Source organism: Rhineura floridana, chromosome 9 (genome assembly GCF_030035675.1).
Source record: "Rhineura floridana isolate rRhiFlo1 chromosome 9, rRhiFlo1.hap2, whole genome shotgun sequence".
NCBI classification, from domain to species: domain Eukaryota; kingdom Metazoa; phylum Chordata; class Lepidosauria; order Squamata; family Rhineuridae; genus Rhineura; species Rhineura floridana.
In genome coordinates, this window is record NC_084488.1 from 90,462,192 (window position 1) to 90,477,509 (window position 15,318).

A 15,318-nucleotide genomic window follows, 5' to 3' on the forward strand; every position below is an offset into this window, starting at 1 on the left:
TGGTTAAGCAGTGGTGGCTGATGCTCATTGGTAGTAGGAAAGCATAAGCCAGGGAGGCCAATGGTAGGTGGCACCAGAGCCAATGACAGGCACAGCCAGAGCCAATGATAGGAAGAGCCAACTAATTCTAGCATTGTCCCCATCCTTCACCCAGCTGAGTTCTAGAAGGGCAAAACTGAGCCTAAGGAGGGGGAAGGTGGACTGGACTGGTTATAAGTGAGAAGGCAGGCAGGTGGGGGCTGGCTAAGAGCAGACGCAGGTTGGAGGGGCAGCGCCCCATTCAGTCTCATGGACCAGACTCCACTGTGGTTAAGCTCTCGCCTCACTAATCACGAGCTGTAGCAAGGGATGAAAGGATATATCAATATTCGTCATCTCCGTTTCTCATATTCCCCATCTTAAATTCAGTTCTCCACATTTCTGCAGCAGTTTTGCGATTTTTAAAAAAATCCTCATGATTTTTTTCAGCATTTTAGTGTGAATTTCTAAGAAACATATTTTTGTATGTAGTTTTGATTAATACACACATTTTTGCATGCAATTTCTCCTAATACAATGGATTTCTGTAAGTTATTTTCACTAATACAGTATATTCATTTTTATGCACACTTTTCCCTAATATATTCAGTTTTGTAAACATTGGTTGGAGAACTGCATCATAGAACTTGGATAAGTGTGAGTTTTGAAGGAAGGCTGTTTTGGTTTTCACAATGTTTTGGAAAGTGTTAATTTGATAAATTCAGCTTTAAATGTGAACTGAATTGAATCTCTCCTCCATCCCTAGCTGTAACTAAGGTTTCTTAGGTGAGATGTATCCTACTTTCAGTCCTTGAGAGACACGCATACAAATCAAAAACTGTATCTGTGAAACATTTCATCCCCTTCTAGTCTCTTTTCCTTTTGTCATGTCTTTTAGACAGTTGCTGCCCTCTCAGGCTTACGGTGTTATCCTTGATATGTGTAGGCTGCTCTAGGAGTCTTTTTAGGCTGAGTAGGATTTTTTTTAAATGCTTTAAATAAATAACTTTCATGTGTTTTTTAGGCTCATTTTCAAATAGGAGTGCCAACAACTGCAATCCTATCCACGTCTACTCACAAGTCCCACTTTCAATGGGGCTTTCTTCCAGTAAGTGCATATAGGCTTTCAGTCTTACATTTCTCACAGTCCTTTTCTAAACACCCTGCAATAAAAGTATGTACCAGACTAGTTAACCACAGCCCATCAGACCCAGACCATTAAGGGCTTGATAGGTATTAACCAGACACAGAAGCACACCAAGAGCCAATACAGTCAAGCATGAACTAGTTTTAAGTGTTCCTAAAAACCACCTCCATTAGGAAATGGGCAGCCAGAACTTGCACCAGCTTGAAACTTCTGTACAATCTTCAAGGGCAGCTGTACTAATAAAATATTGAAATGACATGCACTCTTTTTATTTATTTATTTATTTATTTATTGCACTTGTATACTGCCCCATAACCGAAGCTCTCTGGGCGGTTTACAGCAACCAATATTGCTGCTTTTTTTTTTTTTTTTTGCTACTACAGGATATATCATAAGAGTTCTTTAAAAGAAGGGACAAAAAAGTGGAAAACGTTATTGTTTTCAGTGACTTTAAAGAAAACAAAGCCCACCCATTATTGATGCAGCATCCAGGCAGTAAATTGTGATACCCTGATTAAAAATACTTGGCAAGCAGGGCCGCTGTGCATGTGACTCTCACTCCAGCCAAGTCACTGACAACAGGCAAGGGAATACAGTCCTGGCTACAATGTTTAGGACTGTTTACTCCAGGGGTCGGGAATCTGTGTTGCTGGACTGCAACTTTCCTCCTCCTTGGCCATTGAACCATGATGTCTGGGGCAGATGGGAGCAACATCCGGAGGACCACTTGGTTTTCTATGTGCATTGTCGTTCTCAAACAAAGATGGTCTGTGTTCCCATTGAATCTTTCTGACAGGTGCTGGTGGGGCATAGGCAGAGACATTTTCCACAACGATGACAGTTCATCACCTTGTAAACATTACCGCTGACACAGGGAATAGCCTTAGCGAGCCCAAGCAAAGCATTGAGCTCATGTGTTGGCTCTGAATGCCATTGTATATGGATAAAAGATATGCAGGTATCTGCACTTGAAATTAGGGTAGACTTGCACACTCACCTACTATGCCAAGGTTTTCTTAGATATGTTGTCCTCCCCTACACGTGCAGACACATAAGAGGACGCTTATCTGAACATACAAAACTTCCTTCCACTGAGTCAAACAGCTGGTCTATCTAGTTCAGTATTGTTTCCTTAGACTGGCAGCAGCCTTCCAGGATCCCAGACAGAAAATATACCAGATCAACTGCTGTCTAAGATTATTTACCCATGGACCAAACTAGACATGCACTTAATACAGAGATAGCCAATGTGGTGTCCTCTAGATATGGTTGGACTCCAACTCCCTTTAGCTCCAGCTAGTATGGCCAATAATCAGGGATGAGGGGAGCTATAGTCCAACTACATCTGGAGGGCATCATGTTGGCTTTCCCTGACTTACTACATAGCAGGCAGGCAGGCAGGCAGGCATCTTGTTCTTTCTTCATTAATTCCAGGGTTAGGGAAGCTCAATTCTTACAGTGAAGGCAATAAGAATTGGCAGTCAGAACTGTGAAGGCAGCATGCAGGAAAGAGAATCTTATCTCTTCACTCCCCCCATCAACATCAGAATGGAGATCCCATTCCTATATGGGACTAGAAGTCTTAGAATAGCATTCACTAACCTGGTGCCCTCCAAATGTTTTATTTATTTAGCAGGATTTATATACCACTTAATCATCAAAATTCTAAGGGGGTTATATACAATATACATTAAAATCACAGAGAACATCAGATATTACAAACAAGTTAGCCTATTTTTCCCCCAGATAAAATCAGCAGCTTTAAAATATATATTATAAAATAAAGTACATTATAAAACAATATCAAATTTACATGTCTGGGTGGGGTTGCCTAAACAAAAATCTGTTATAGCAGGCACAGAAAATACTACAGTGAAGACGCCTGCCTAATATCAATGGACAGGGAGTTCCAAAGTGTAGATGCTGCTACACTGAAAGATAAATTCCTTGCAAGTGCAAAATGAACATTGTGTCCCCAGTTCTATCCCATGCTGATTGGGGCTGATGGGAATCCAAAACATCTGGAGGGCACAAGGTTTGTAAAGGGTGCCTTCAAAAAAGTCACCATTGGTACCTTGCCTTGGGGGTAGGGTACATTTTCCATTCCAATCTTAGTGCAAGTATGGGGAACCTTTGACCTTCCAGATGTTGCTGAATGACAACTCCCATCATCCCTGACCATTGGCCATACTTGCTGGGGCTGATGGGAGTTGTAGTTCAGCAGCAGCTGGAGGGCCAAAGTTCCCCCCACCTGCCTCAGTGGGTTTGTGTAATTGCCCCCCCTACAAAATTAGTTAAAGAAAAACAAGATACGTAGCTACCTGCTATGTATTTAACCACATGGCACTTGGCCCTGAGATTCTTGAATATGAGATCTTCTCTATGCAAAACATGTACTCTTCCAGCGAGCTTTGGCTGCTCCAAGGTCACTTGGGTAACACCTGGATACTACACTATGCATGTAATGTTGTTTCAGTGCCATGCTATCTTCATGAAATGCTGAAATGAATGGAAATAATAGTGTACCTGTATATACAGTAGAAGATAATATAATTGAGGTCTGTTTTACAAAGTCATGTTAGATGCTTTAAATTCCTACTGAACTTCCTCTGAGAGACAGAAAAATGTTTCTAACCTAATTTTCTTTAATTGTAAAATTCTTACTTTGGAATGGATCACTTTTAAGGTACATTTGGAAGGGTGCCCTGAGCACATGGAATAATATGGTTTTTCGATAAACAAAGGACTTATTGGATTTTCAAAGTTGTGTGTGTATGTGTGGTAAATACACACACCAGTGATCCTCACAAAGAAGACTAGGATCATATTATTAGCTCTGCGATAATGGTAATTTTATGCATTGTAAGTAGTCCGGCTAAAAGAAGAAAACATGTACTAGTGGGGAAAAATGATTTGCAGGATCTAGAGTTGCTGTCTGACTTATTTGAATGCACATTTCAATAAATTAATGCATCTCAGTGTTGTTTCCTTTGCAGAATTGGCAGCTTGATCAGGCTTTGGAAGTAAGATTTCTACACATCCCTAATTTGATGTACTTTGAAAATAAAGTCCCAAGAGTTTATTTAAGGTAGAAGGGGATGATCAATTCTAACTCATAAACCATGCTGCAATCTCTTCTCTGTATCGCTTTAGCCATTCAATATTGCTCTTCACTGTTTCAACAGCCTGTTTTCTGGATGCTTCTCCAGCTCCAGCATTAGGATATTTCTCAAAGAAATACTCCATCTTAAGAAAAAAATACATGTTAATTAGCATGATAGAACTCATTTGCTAGAAGATTAATCATTGTCTAGCTTATTGCAGGTTTGCAAGATTTTAGGAGCACAGTCTTTGCATGTCCGCTGGTTGCATATCATTATCATGGATATCAGCTGCAATACCACTATACAGCCATTCTGTGTAGTCTGTAACTGGGTTTTGCAATCTGTTGCATGCTGACTGGTGTGCGTCTGCCTGTCTGTCTGAAATATGTATCTGAACCACAGAATCATCTATAGCAGAATTGCATGGTTACAATGCCAGATCTAAGCTGTCCTATGCCATGCCATTCCTGGTTTAGATAATCTCAGTGTATCACTTTGTAATCCTATTCCTGCTGTGTCTGAGGTCCACATCCCATGGGAGGTTCAGTGACTGATTTGAAACCTTCTATCATCTTCTTTCTTGAAATAAAATACAGATATGGAAGTCCCCAGTTTAGATTAGGGCTGCAGCATAGGCAGAGAGGGGCAGAGTTCTAACCTTTTGTACTAGTGTCACAGTCCCAATCTAAATTTCTCCCTCCCCAAAGTGGTTAATGGCAGCTTCAAAGGGGATATAAATTGGGGAATTGGCACAGGGGTAAAGGATTAGAACCTCAACCCCTGCCATAGCCCTGGATCAAAATCAGCTGATTTATAAAAATGGAACTCCTAGCATTTGGGATTCCACATAATGTACAATTCAACAGTGCCCTGTTTAGGACATAATACTGAACCATAAACTTGATGAATGAGCCTACCGAGGCATGAGTGCTTCTCCTTCCCTCTTCTCCTGCAGTTTGTCCATGAGGAGAAGCATTTGCTTCCTGTTTTAAACTAACCGGAGTTTATAATTATGTCTGAACTGGGAGAAACTCTGGTTAGTTTCAACTCCTGTTTTGTTGAAAAAAGCCAGGATTAAACTGAGGCTTGTGGTCATGGATTGTTAATAAACCATAGTTTAATCTAGCCAGAGCTCCCCTCAGTTTGGACACAAACATAATAATAATAAATAATAAATTTTATTTTTGAGTCGCCTATCTGTCCGGGTTAACGGACACTCTAGGTGACATACAACAATATAAAACATAATATACATATCAAAACAACAATCATAATCAATTTAAAACCAGCCTTCAATTAAAACATTATAAAACTAATCCACCCCAATCTTGTAGGCCCGTCTGAATAGCCAGGTCTTTAAGGCTCGGCGAAAACTTATCAGGGAGACAGCATGTCGGAGTTCAAAAGGAAGGGAATTCCAGAGGGTGGGGGCCACGATCAAGAATGCCCTCTCTCTGGTCCACACCAGCCTAGCTGTTTTAACCGGTGGGACCGAGAGAAGGTCTTGTGAGGCTGATCTTGTCAGGCGGCATAATTGGTGATTCTGGAGGCGCTCCTTCAGATAAACTGGGCCGAAACCGTATAGGGTTTTAAAGGTCAGCACCAACACCTTGAACTGGGCCCGGTAGACAACTGGTAACCAGTGATGTCTATTAACACTGGAGTGATATGATCACAGCGATGGCTGTGCTTGATCGGGCGTGCCGCCACATTCTGTACCAGCTGTAACTTCTGGATCGTTTTCAAGGGTAACCCCACGTAGAGCGCATTACAGTAGTCTAAGCGGGAGGAGACCAGGGCATGTATCACTCGTGGGAGTAGATGAACAGGAAGGTAGGGTCTCAGTCTCTGTATCAGATGTAATTGATACCAAGCTGCCCGGCTCACTGCTAAAACCTGAGCCTCCATGGACAGCTGGGAGTCAAGGATGACTCCGAGGCTGCAGACCTGGTCCTTCAGGGGTAAACTAACCCCATTAAGCACCAGGTCTGTAATTCCCAACCTTCTTTTATCTCCCACGAGCAACACCTCGGTCTTGTCAGGGTTTAGTTTCAGCCTATTCTCTCCCATCCATCCACTTACGGATTCCAGGCACTTGGACATGGTATCCACAGCCAACTCTGGTGAGGACTTAAATGAGAGATAGAGCTGAGTGTCATCTGCATATTGGTGACACTGCAGCCCAAAACTCCTGATGATGGCCCCCAGCGGTTTCACATAGATGTTGAACAGCATGGGAGAGAGGATAGAACCCTGTGGTACTCCACAATTAAGAGGCCAAGGGTCTGAAACTTCATCTCCCAATGCCACTCGTTGATGCCTGTGTGAGATAGGAACGGAACCACTGTAAAACAGTGCCCCCTAGTCCTAATCCCTCCAGATTTAAAAGGATACTGTGGTCGACGGTATCAAAAGCCGCTGAGACATGAACTCCATGAACTCCAGTTAGTTTAAAACAATAAACAAATAACTTTTAATCTCTTCCTCATGGTTGTGCCAAAGGTGAAGGGTGGGTGGGTGTGAGAGCCCCAGAGTAAATTCTGTTCATGCCTGTAGCACTAAGCTATGATTTAGTGTTATATCCAAAATGGCCCAGCAAAGACAGAACTTGTGTAGATTGTTTTGCTAGTTTATGTAGTCAGCTGCAGAGAATAAGTGCAGAGTTATGCACCAAGGCAAAGATAGCCAGCGTGGTACCCTCCAGATATTGTTGGGCTATAACTCCCAGCATCCTAGACCATCATCCTGCAATAAAGGATCTGTGAGAACACTGTTCTTAAGAAGCAGCTCCTATCTGTTTCACCCAGACTGCAGACAGATTCTTTATAGGTGTCTTTGAAACTACTGTACTGTCTCAATGAGGCTCCAGACTTAATCCTACCAATCTAGTATATATGCAGCTCAAGAATGACCCCTTTAATCTGGACAGTCTAAAGAATTTCCAAAGTCTGGCAACTTATAGGAAAAGTTCAAATGAATTGGTTTTACTAAACAGGAGCTAGCTATTGTGTTTTCCTCAAGTCTGTGAAAGGCACTTTAATTTTGCTCAGGTAGCCTTTAAGTGATTTACGATTACAATGTAGACCTTTAATGCTCAGACAAGCTTATAGCCCATCACACTGGAGAAGCCAATGTGGTGCCTGCCAGATGTCACTGAACTCCAGCTCCATCAGCTCCATCCAGCGTGGCTAATGCTCAGGGATGATGGGAGTTGTCATCCAAGAACAATTGGAGGGTACCACGTTAGGTATCTTTATTATAGCTGAACAGTTGGGAACCAAGGTTGTTCCCTTACCTGCCAAAGCTGGAGATCCGTGTTGAATGTTCCTGTTATTCTTGACACAAGGTTACCAAGGTTTCTGTCATTGAGAGTGTATCTGGAAAAATAACAAGAGTCTGTTATGGATACATTCACATAAAGCAGGGATGAGGAACCTATGGCCCTCCAGATGTTGGACTACAACTCCCATCAACCCTGACCATTGGCCATGCCAACTTGGAGGTGGAATCTAACAACATATGGAAGGCCACAGGTTTCACATTTCTGACATGAAGTATGTTGGCTTTTTAAATTTAATATTGAATGGAAAGGGCACAATGAATAACATTAATGCTCTGCTTTTTAGAATATTTCATTTCCAGCTGTTATCCCATTTACATACAACCCTACTTCAAAGAGTACAGATAGGCATACATAGAAGTTATCCCATTATTTCTTCACAACCTAGTGTTTTTAGAGCAGTTGCTATGTTAGAGCCAAACTAGATCTTTTATTAGAAGTGTCATTATAAACCACATATCTTGCTGTAAGATGGGGGGGGGGGAGAGGTCAGTTTCCATCTGGATCACAGCACGTAGGGTAGAGACACACTTACCAGTGAGTCTCTACCTCTCTTTTCTCAAAATGTGGGCACACGACTTTAGTCAAACTCCACTCCTTTTTACTCTTAAAACCTCGTAAGATCAGCTCCAGCGTTTCAGGGAGGTTTCACAACTGATGGATAGATCGACCCCTTTGTCTTCCAGGTGTGGCCAATGGAAACTCTTTGCTGCAGGCTCATGCAGAGACAGGTATTGGCCCAATGCTGTACTGTGGGCGGTCCTGAAAGGTCTGAAGGCAGCAGTGCGGAAGGGTGGTGTGGCCAGCAGAGGGCAGTGTCGCTTCAAAACGCAGCCAGAAAAACCATTTTGGCTGTTTTTGAAGTGACTAGTGTGCCCACCGTCATAGTGAGGGAAGGTGCAACCCTTTCCTCCTCTGCTGTGGACCCCAAGCTGCTATTCTCCCCTGTAAAAAGCTCCCATCAATGCCAATGGGAACTTCTTCCTTCTCAGAGTTAATAACAGCAGGGGGTGTTGTCAATGCTATCATAGGGAGGAAAGGGTTAAACCTTCTCTCCCCATGTGTTGTGCTCTTGGATAAAATGTCCCTGTGCCTGCTAATTATTTCCCTTAAAAATACAGATGTGGTTTGTATAATGCAGAGTTTGGAGTCATGTTTAGTTGGGCCCTTAGTTACACCAAGTAGAAAAAAAGAGTCTTGTGGGACTCTCAAGGCTCTGGTTGCAATCCTATACACACTTATCCAATACTAAGTCCCATTGAACTCAGTGGGGCTTACTTCTGAGTAGCCATGCATAGAATTGCACTATAAGATATTGTGGCATATGTTTTTGTGGAACCCACTTCATCAGATGCACAAAGCATTATCCTCTGTTGTCAGTTTTCTAGAATTCAAAAGAAATATCCAAGGATCTTAAGATTAAGGATATTTTGTGCACCTTCTCACATTTATGACTTAGGACAATTGTCACTTGGATCTTAGAAATTATTGTTAAGGATCTATGCCTTCTATGGAAGCAAATCAGCACTATTAGAGAACTCTGCCTTACAAAACCATCCCATGACAATCAGGTTTGACATCAGCATGTGGCATCCTTGGGCAGCTGACAGGGCTTTACCCAGGGCCGGCACCAGACTGCAGTGGTTCCTCGAAGTGGCTACCGTGACATGGTGGCACTACTGCCACCACTGCTGGGGACTTAAAAATGCCTGACAGCACCAGTGCATTAGTGCACTGTGCATGCATGCCTGCTGTTACCCAAGATGGCAAGCACGCATGCATAGCATGCCAATGTGACTATGCAGGAAGTAGTGCAGCCACTGGTGCCGGTGGCAGGGGGGCTGCCTGGAAGGATGGCTCTTGCTCTGTGATCTGCAGCAACATCCGGTTGTGGGATGCATGCTCCACAACCTGATGCTAGTGCAGACCATGGAGCAGGAGCTATACCTGCCCAGCCCGGCCACAGGGGCCTCTGCCAGCCACAGGGCCCCTCAGACAATGCCCAATCTGGTCACCCATTGGTGCCGGGCCTGGCTTCACCATTATAGCAGGGTCTACTGCTGCTGACTGTGTCACACCCTTTGATCAGTGTCAGGCAGCAAGCTGCCACTTAAATTTCCTACAGTGACCCTGCTGCAGTTTCGCTCCTGGCCATTCAAGGAAAACTTGATAGTGGAGAAGGCTCTCAGTGGCTACTAGCCACAATTGCAATGTTCTGCCTTCACTGATGAAGGCAGTGTGCCACTGAATACCAGTTTCTATGAATCACAAGTGGCAAGAGTCCTATTTCACTCAGGCCCTGTTTGTGAGGCATCTGGTTGGCCATTGTAAGAACAGGATGCTGGACTAGATGGGCCTTTGGCCTGATCCAGCATGGCTATTCTTACAGTCTTATGCAATTAAAGTGGCGTGGAGTCTGGAAATATTAAAACAATGACTGTCCAATTAGGGGGAACAAAACACTGTCTCATCAACCTGAGTCTGCCCTCAGCCAGCCCCCACCTGCCTGCCTTATCTACAACCAATCATGGGGTGGCTCTGCTTATCATTGGCTCTGACTCCCCGTACTGTTGATCTCCCTGCCTTCCATCCCACCAGTCTCAATGGTCACCAGCCATCCCTGAGTGGCTCACAAGCTAGCACTGACTAGAGTGCTGCTTCTGCCAAAGAAAGCCACAAAGGGGTGTTTTTGTCACTAACATAGGAGGGGGCCCATAAGAGTGCATTTTACCAAGTGAACCCCCCAAATCTGGAGCTGGTCTCTATGCACAGGGTTTGAATTCCCTGCAATTTATTTATTTATTTAAAATTATATTCTGCCTTTCCTCCCAGAATCTGATAAAATTATCAGATTTAACGCTTTGTGTTTGTTCTTTTAAAACAGGTATGGGGAATGTGTAGCTCTTTAGATATTACTGGACTCCAAATCCCATAATCCCTGACCTGCTTTAGGATATATAGTCAGCTCATATAACCAACAAAAATATCTTGACATGACATAAGTCTTTCTGTTTATGTTTTCTTCTTCTGTATATTCCCTGTGAATGCTAGGAGGGTTAATTCTTATTTTGTATTCACAAAACGTGTGAACTCTACCATATCATAGACCTGGAGAAAAAAGTACCAATGTGTGTCTTGTGTGGATGTGTGGAGGAAATGGAACATAAAGTTCAGGGGTAGCCAACCCTGCACACTCCAGATGTTGCTGGACTCCAACTCCCGTCATCTCTCCCAGAGTCACTTGTTACCAAATTCTTCCAAGGTACATAGGAAGTGGATTGGACTGTGAAAGACCAACCCAAATGGTGTTTGCATTTTGACAAATTTGTAGGGCAGTCCACTATCTCAGAGAGGAGATCAAGCCTCCTGCTCGCCTGGTGCATTCACTATAGCTGCCAAATTTCCCTGCTTTTTAAAGTTTGATAGAAATATCTGTGGGCTATAGGTACGTTCTTAAACTGCAAGTTTTTTTGCTTATTAGTGAATTATTTATTACATTTATATCCAAGGAGTGAAAAGCAGCATACACTGGAGTTCAGGAATATCTGGAAGGCACCCTGTCGGCTTTCCTTGATATAGTGTATGCTACTTCAAGATGATACTTTTCAGCAGGGATGGGGAACCAGATGTTGTTGGACAAGTCTACAACTCCCATCACCCCTGATCATTGGCCATGTTGGCTGGGGCTGATGGGAGTTGGAGTCCCACAACACCCGGAGGGGGCACAGGTTCCGCCTCCTTGCTTTAAAACATGTTTTCCAGCTTCCATAGCAGGAGCGTCAGTGATTCAGAAATCTAAAGGCAGTGGAGAAATAAGAATGGAAAGTTATTCTGTTATCTGGGTACACACCACCCGGCCACTTTATTTCACCCCTCTGTCCCAGTATGGCCTGTGACCTTCATCAAATCCTGGGCTCTCATGTGTACACTTGGAGGCTTCCTTCATTTGATTTGGCAGAAAGCATCACCCAAACATATGTTTTGCTCTTTAGGCGTGGAGTATCTGTGGCATTACAAGAGATTCTGGGCATGGCTCTTGGATCAGGCAGCAAAATGTCTTGGGAAGGTTCTGCATAAATACTGTTCCTGGATTTATTGTGCAAATATAATTATTCTTAGGGTGTGTTTGTTTGCACAAGAAGGGAGCAAAACGAAATAACTTTATCTTCTAGCTTTGATGGCAAGTGGATATGGTAAAATGGAAGCCATATGTATTTCCTCTCCCCCCCCAAAAAAAGTCCAGAGGCTCTGAAGGTAGAGCAAGCTACACTGAGAGCCTATGCACTTACCTGCTGACTAAATATTCCCAGTTGAGACGGACCCAGTCCCAAACCATTGTTTTGCCATAGCTGTTATAAGAGATGTATCTCAAGACAGTGAACACATCTTGACTTCTAATGAGATTTGTGTCCTTGATGTGCCGTAAAAACCTAAGAACAATCAGATGTGAAGCAATTACACATAATGATTAGTATCCCAATAGGGCTGCATGGGAAATGAGCTGTAAATGACATCTTGAAATATCCTTCCATCAAGACTAATTTGTAAGAAATAAAAAAGTTCTTTTTAAAAACATAAAGAAAAAGAACAAAACAAAAAGCCTGTTTCCGTTGCTTGTAGTCACAAAGCCAGAATCATGAAGAAGTCACTCCGGAGGGGTTTAATCAGCATGGCATGAGTGAGAGGCTGTGGACTAGATGGACTTTGAAGTTGCAATATGGTCTGTTTTCATGTTAAATGATAGCACTTTTAAGGAAAGGAATAGATTATGACCCAGGGCACTGGCAAAGCCATTTGGGTATCTCTGTCGCCCCTTGTGAACAGACCCAACACTCCTCTTCAGCTGCCTGTTGCAAGGGAAGATTGGTAGTGCTTGGTAAATTGTTCTTCAGTTATGTTTTCCATTACCAATCTTCTAACTGAGGAACTCCTGATCATCTTCTAAATAACCTCACAGTTTACTGGCAGTGAGATACAATTTGAAAAACAAAACATAGTTCTAATTTATCTGGTGGATTTGAAACAATAGCCCAAGGACACAGTTAAAGGACTGTTAGAAAAGCAGAGTGGCATCGACAGAGAAGTCAACAAATAGCTTATTTTAAGGACCATCTGCTCCCTCCTGATCGTGCCTGGCCATTAAGACCAGCGTCAGAGGCCCAGCTCCCTCCCCTTCCATCAGCTAAAGGCAAGAGGTTGGTTACAGGAGACAGGGCCTTTTGAGTGGTGGCACTCTCTTTGTAGAACTACTTTGTCAGAGAGGCTTGCCTGACACCATCTTTGTTTTCATTTCAGTGCCAGTTGAAAACTTATTTGCTCAGGCCTTTTGGTTTTGTGCTTATTTTTATGCTGGATTTTTTTTAAAAAAAAAACTGTTTGCTGCAATTTGCTGTTTTTTTAAAGAATGATATTTGATGTTTTTATATTGTATGTCCATCTGGGTGCCAAGGCTGAAAAGCAGCTAATAAATGCTTTTACACAGAAAATAAATAAGATTTCAAACAAACCTGTCCAACAGGGTGACGTTTTTCACTGATGCCAGGCCATATAGCAGCTTCTCCTTTTCTTGAGCTAATGTTGTATTTTGGTACTTCTGAAACATATAATTCCAGGCATCCTCATCGCCAGAGTTCTGCATCCCATAGCGGTATACCAGGAGGCGGAGGTTTACATCTAGACTAACATTTAAGAGAATAATACTATTAGGGGAGGTGGTACAATTTTCAGCTTATTCTGCATGTGTATGCCATGCATTTCTTTGAATTAAATATATATATATGTAGGTAAGAAACAGAGATAGATATTCACTTTGTTCCTTTTAGCCAATCTTTAAATAAGCTAGATGCATTGATCAAAGCCTCTGGGTCTTCCATGCTGCACGCAAACTCTAGAACTGTCACACGGAGGAGACTGGGAAGTAAGGGAGAAAAAAGAAAGTTTGTTTTATTTGTTTTTAATATTATATATTAAATAATGTAAAGCAGTAATTCAACTGCCTGTGTGCACACACACAAGGGGATTTTGAGCTTGGGGTTCTTAAACAACCGCTCTGCATGTCCCATATTTTATACAGTGCTTACAATGTGCTATATTATACAGCCACGAGAGTGGCTGTATACTATAGTCAGCGGGGATTTTTCGCATTCCGCAATGTTAAATGGAAAATACCCCCATGCCATTCTGATGCTTCCCATAAGCTCATTTCAAAACAAAACCTTACATAACTTATAGTCCTGAACTCAGAAACGCTTGCTTAACAACCCTGTCAATTTTCATGGCGATACACAAAACAGTCAGAGAGAATAGACAGTTCAAAGTGTAAAAAGAGAGAGAAAAACCTCAGAGCCCTTTTGGACTTTTTTCTCTGAGAGTTATAATCTGTTGTCATTCATTAAAAATCAGCCATGTTCACAAAGTACCTGTAATCCTAATACTGACATTGCCCCATACTCTGACCTTCATCTGCTGCAGTTTAAAAGTTTAAAAAATGCCTGGCTGATTTTTAATTAATTTAATAAATTTTGGCTGGGACCCAATCATAGCGCGGAGCATGCTCAGTAAGGACCAACTGTCAGTGTTCTAAAAGCCTCATAGCTGCTGGGCTTGGCTAATAAGAGGGCCACACCCACACCAGACTTGATTTCACTTGAGACAGTCATGGCTTCCCTCAAAGACTCCTGGGAAGTGTAGTTTGTGAAGGGTGCTGAGAGGAGACTCCTATTCCCCTGAGAGAATGGTTTAACAGTCAGCCTCTCTGACTAGGTCTGTGAGAGAAACAGGGCGTCTCCTAGCAACTCTCAGCACCTTTCACTAACTACACGTCCCAGGATTCTTTGAGAGAAGCCATGATTGGCTTTGAGCCATGGCTTTGAGAGAAGCCATGATAAATTGTTTTAAATTGTTTTTAAAAGATGTGTTTTTAAATTTGTATATTTGTTTTTAATGTTTTATTTATTGTAAACCTCCCAGAGAGCTTCGGCTATGGGGCGGTATATAAATACACTAAATAAATATATAAATAAATAATGATTGTCCAAAGTGTAATAGAGGCCTGGTGTGGATGTGGCCAGAGACAGCTTTGTTTTAAATTTGGGTGGGAGGTAGGGTTGCCAGGTTCAGGGCCTGAGACTGATCTTTATCTTTAGGAGAAGAGAAAGTCAGCCAAGTGCTGGTGTTCTTGCAACATTGTAATGGGAAAAACCACAAGGTAGAATTGTACCTTCCCCCAGCACAACTGTGAAAGATACAGAAGACGTCTTGGTTGGCAGGCCCAGCCTGGTCAGTTTTACCTATCCTACTCATGACTGCATAGGAGTATATCCGATTCAACTCAATAATCACACAAATGATCAGACCTGCCTTTTCCCTCCTTCCCCTTTCCTCTCCCTTTCTCCTCCCCTCTTCCTTCTTCCACCTTCCCTGCCCACTCCAGCCCTCCGTCCCTCCCTGCCAGTCAGTTTTACCTATCCTAAGCATGATTGCATGGGAGTAAATCCCACTGAACTCAATAAGCATGCAAATGATCAATCCATTCTCAGCAAACTTGCACAGGATCCCATTTCTTACCTCCCGGATTAAAAAGCAGGGAAATTCACTAATAGGCAAAAAACCTTGCGGTTTAAGAATGTACCTATAGCCAACAGATATTTCTACCAAACTTTAAAAAGCAGGGAAATTGGGCAGCTATAGTGAATGCACCAGGGGAGCAG

The 15,318-nt window shown here is 42.6% G+C and overlaps 1 protein-coding gene across 2 annotated transcripts in view; it reads right to left on the reverse strand.

Moving 5' to 3' along the window:
- Positions 1 to 1,680: 1,680 nt before the first annotated feature.
- Positions 1,681 to 15,318, reverse strand: part of ENPEP (glutamyl aminopeptidase) — an 83,041-nt gene continuing 69,403 nt past the window's right edge. For both annotated transcript variants that reach the window (XM_061585392.1, XM_061585391.1), the window contains exons 16-20: positions 13,418 to 13,519; positions 13,117 to 13,287; positions 11,899 to 12,039; positions 7,565 to 7,646; positions 1,681 to 4,411 (exon numbers count right to left, since the gene is read on the reverse strand). In XM_061585392.1, the coding sequence (XP_061441376.1) occupies positions 4,274 to 4,411; positions 7,565 to 7,646; positions 11,899 to 12,039; positions 13,117 to 13,287; positions 13,418 to 13,519 (634 nt within the window). In that variant the 3' untranslated portion in view covers positions 1,681 to 4,273. The remainder of the gene's footprint in view (positions 4,412 to 7,564; positions 7,647 to 11,898; positions 12,040 to 13,116; positions 13,288 to 13,417; positions 13,520 to 15,318) is intronic.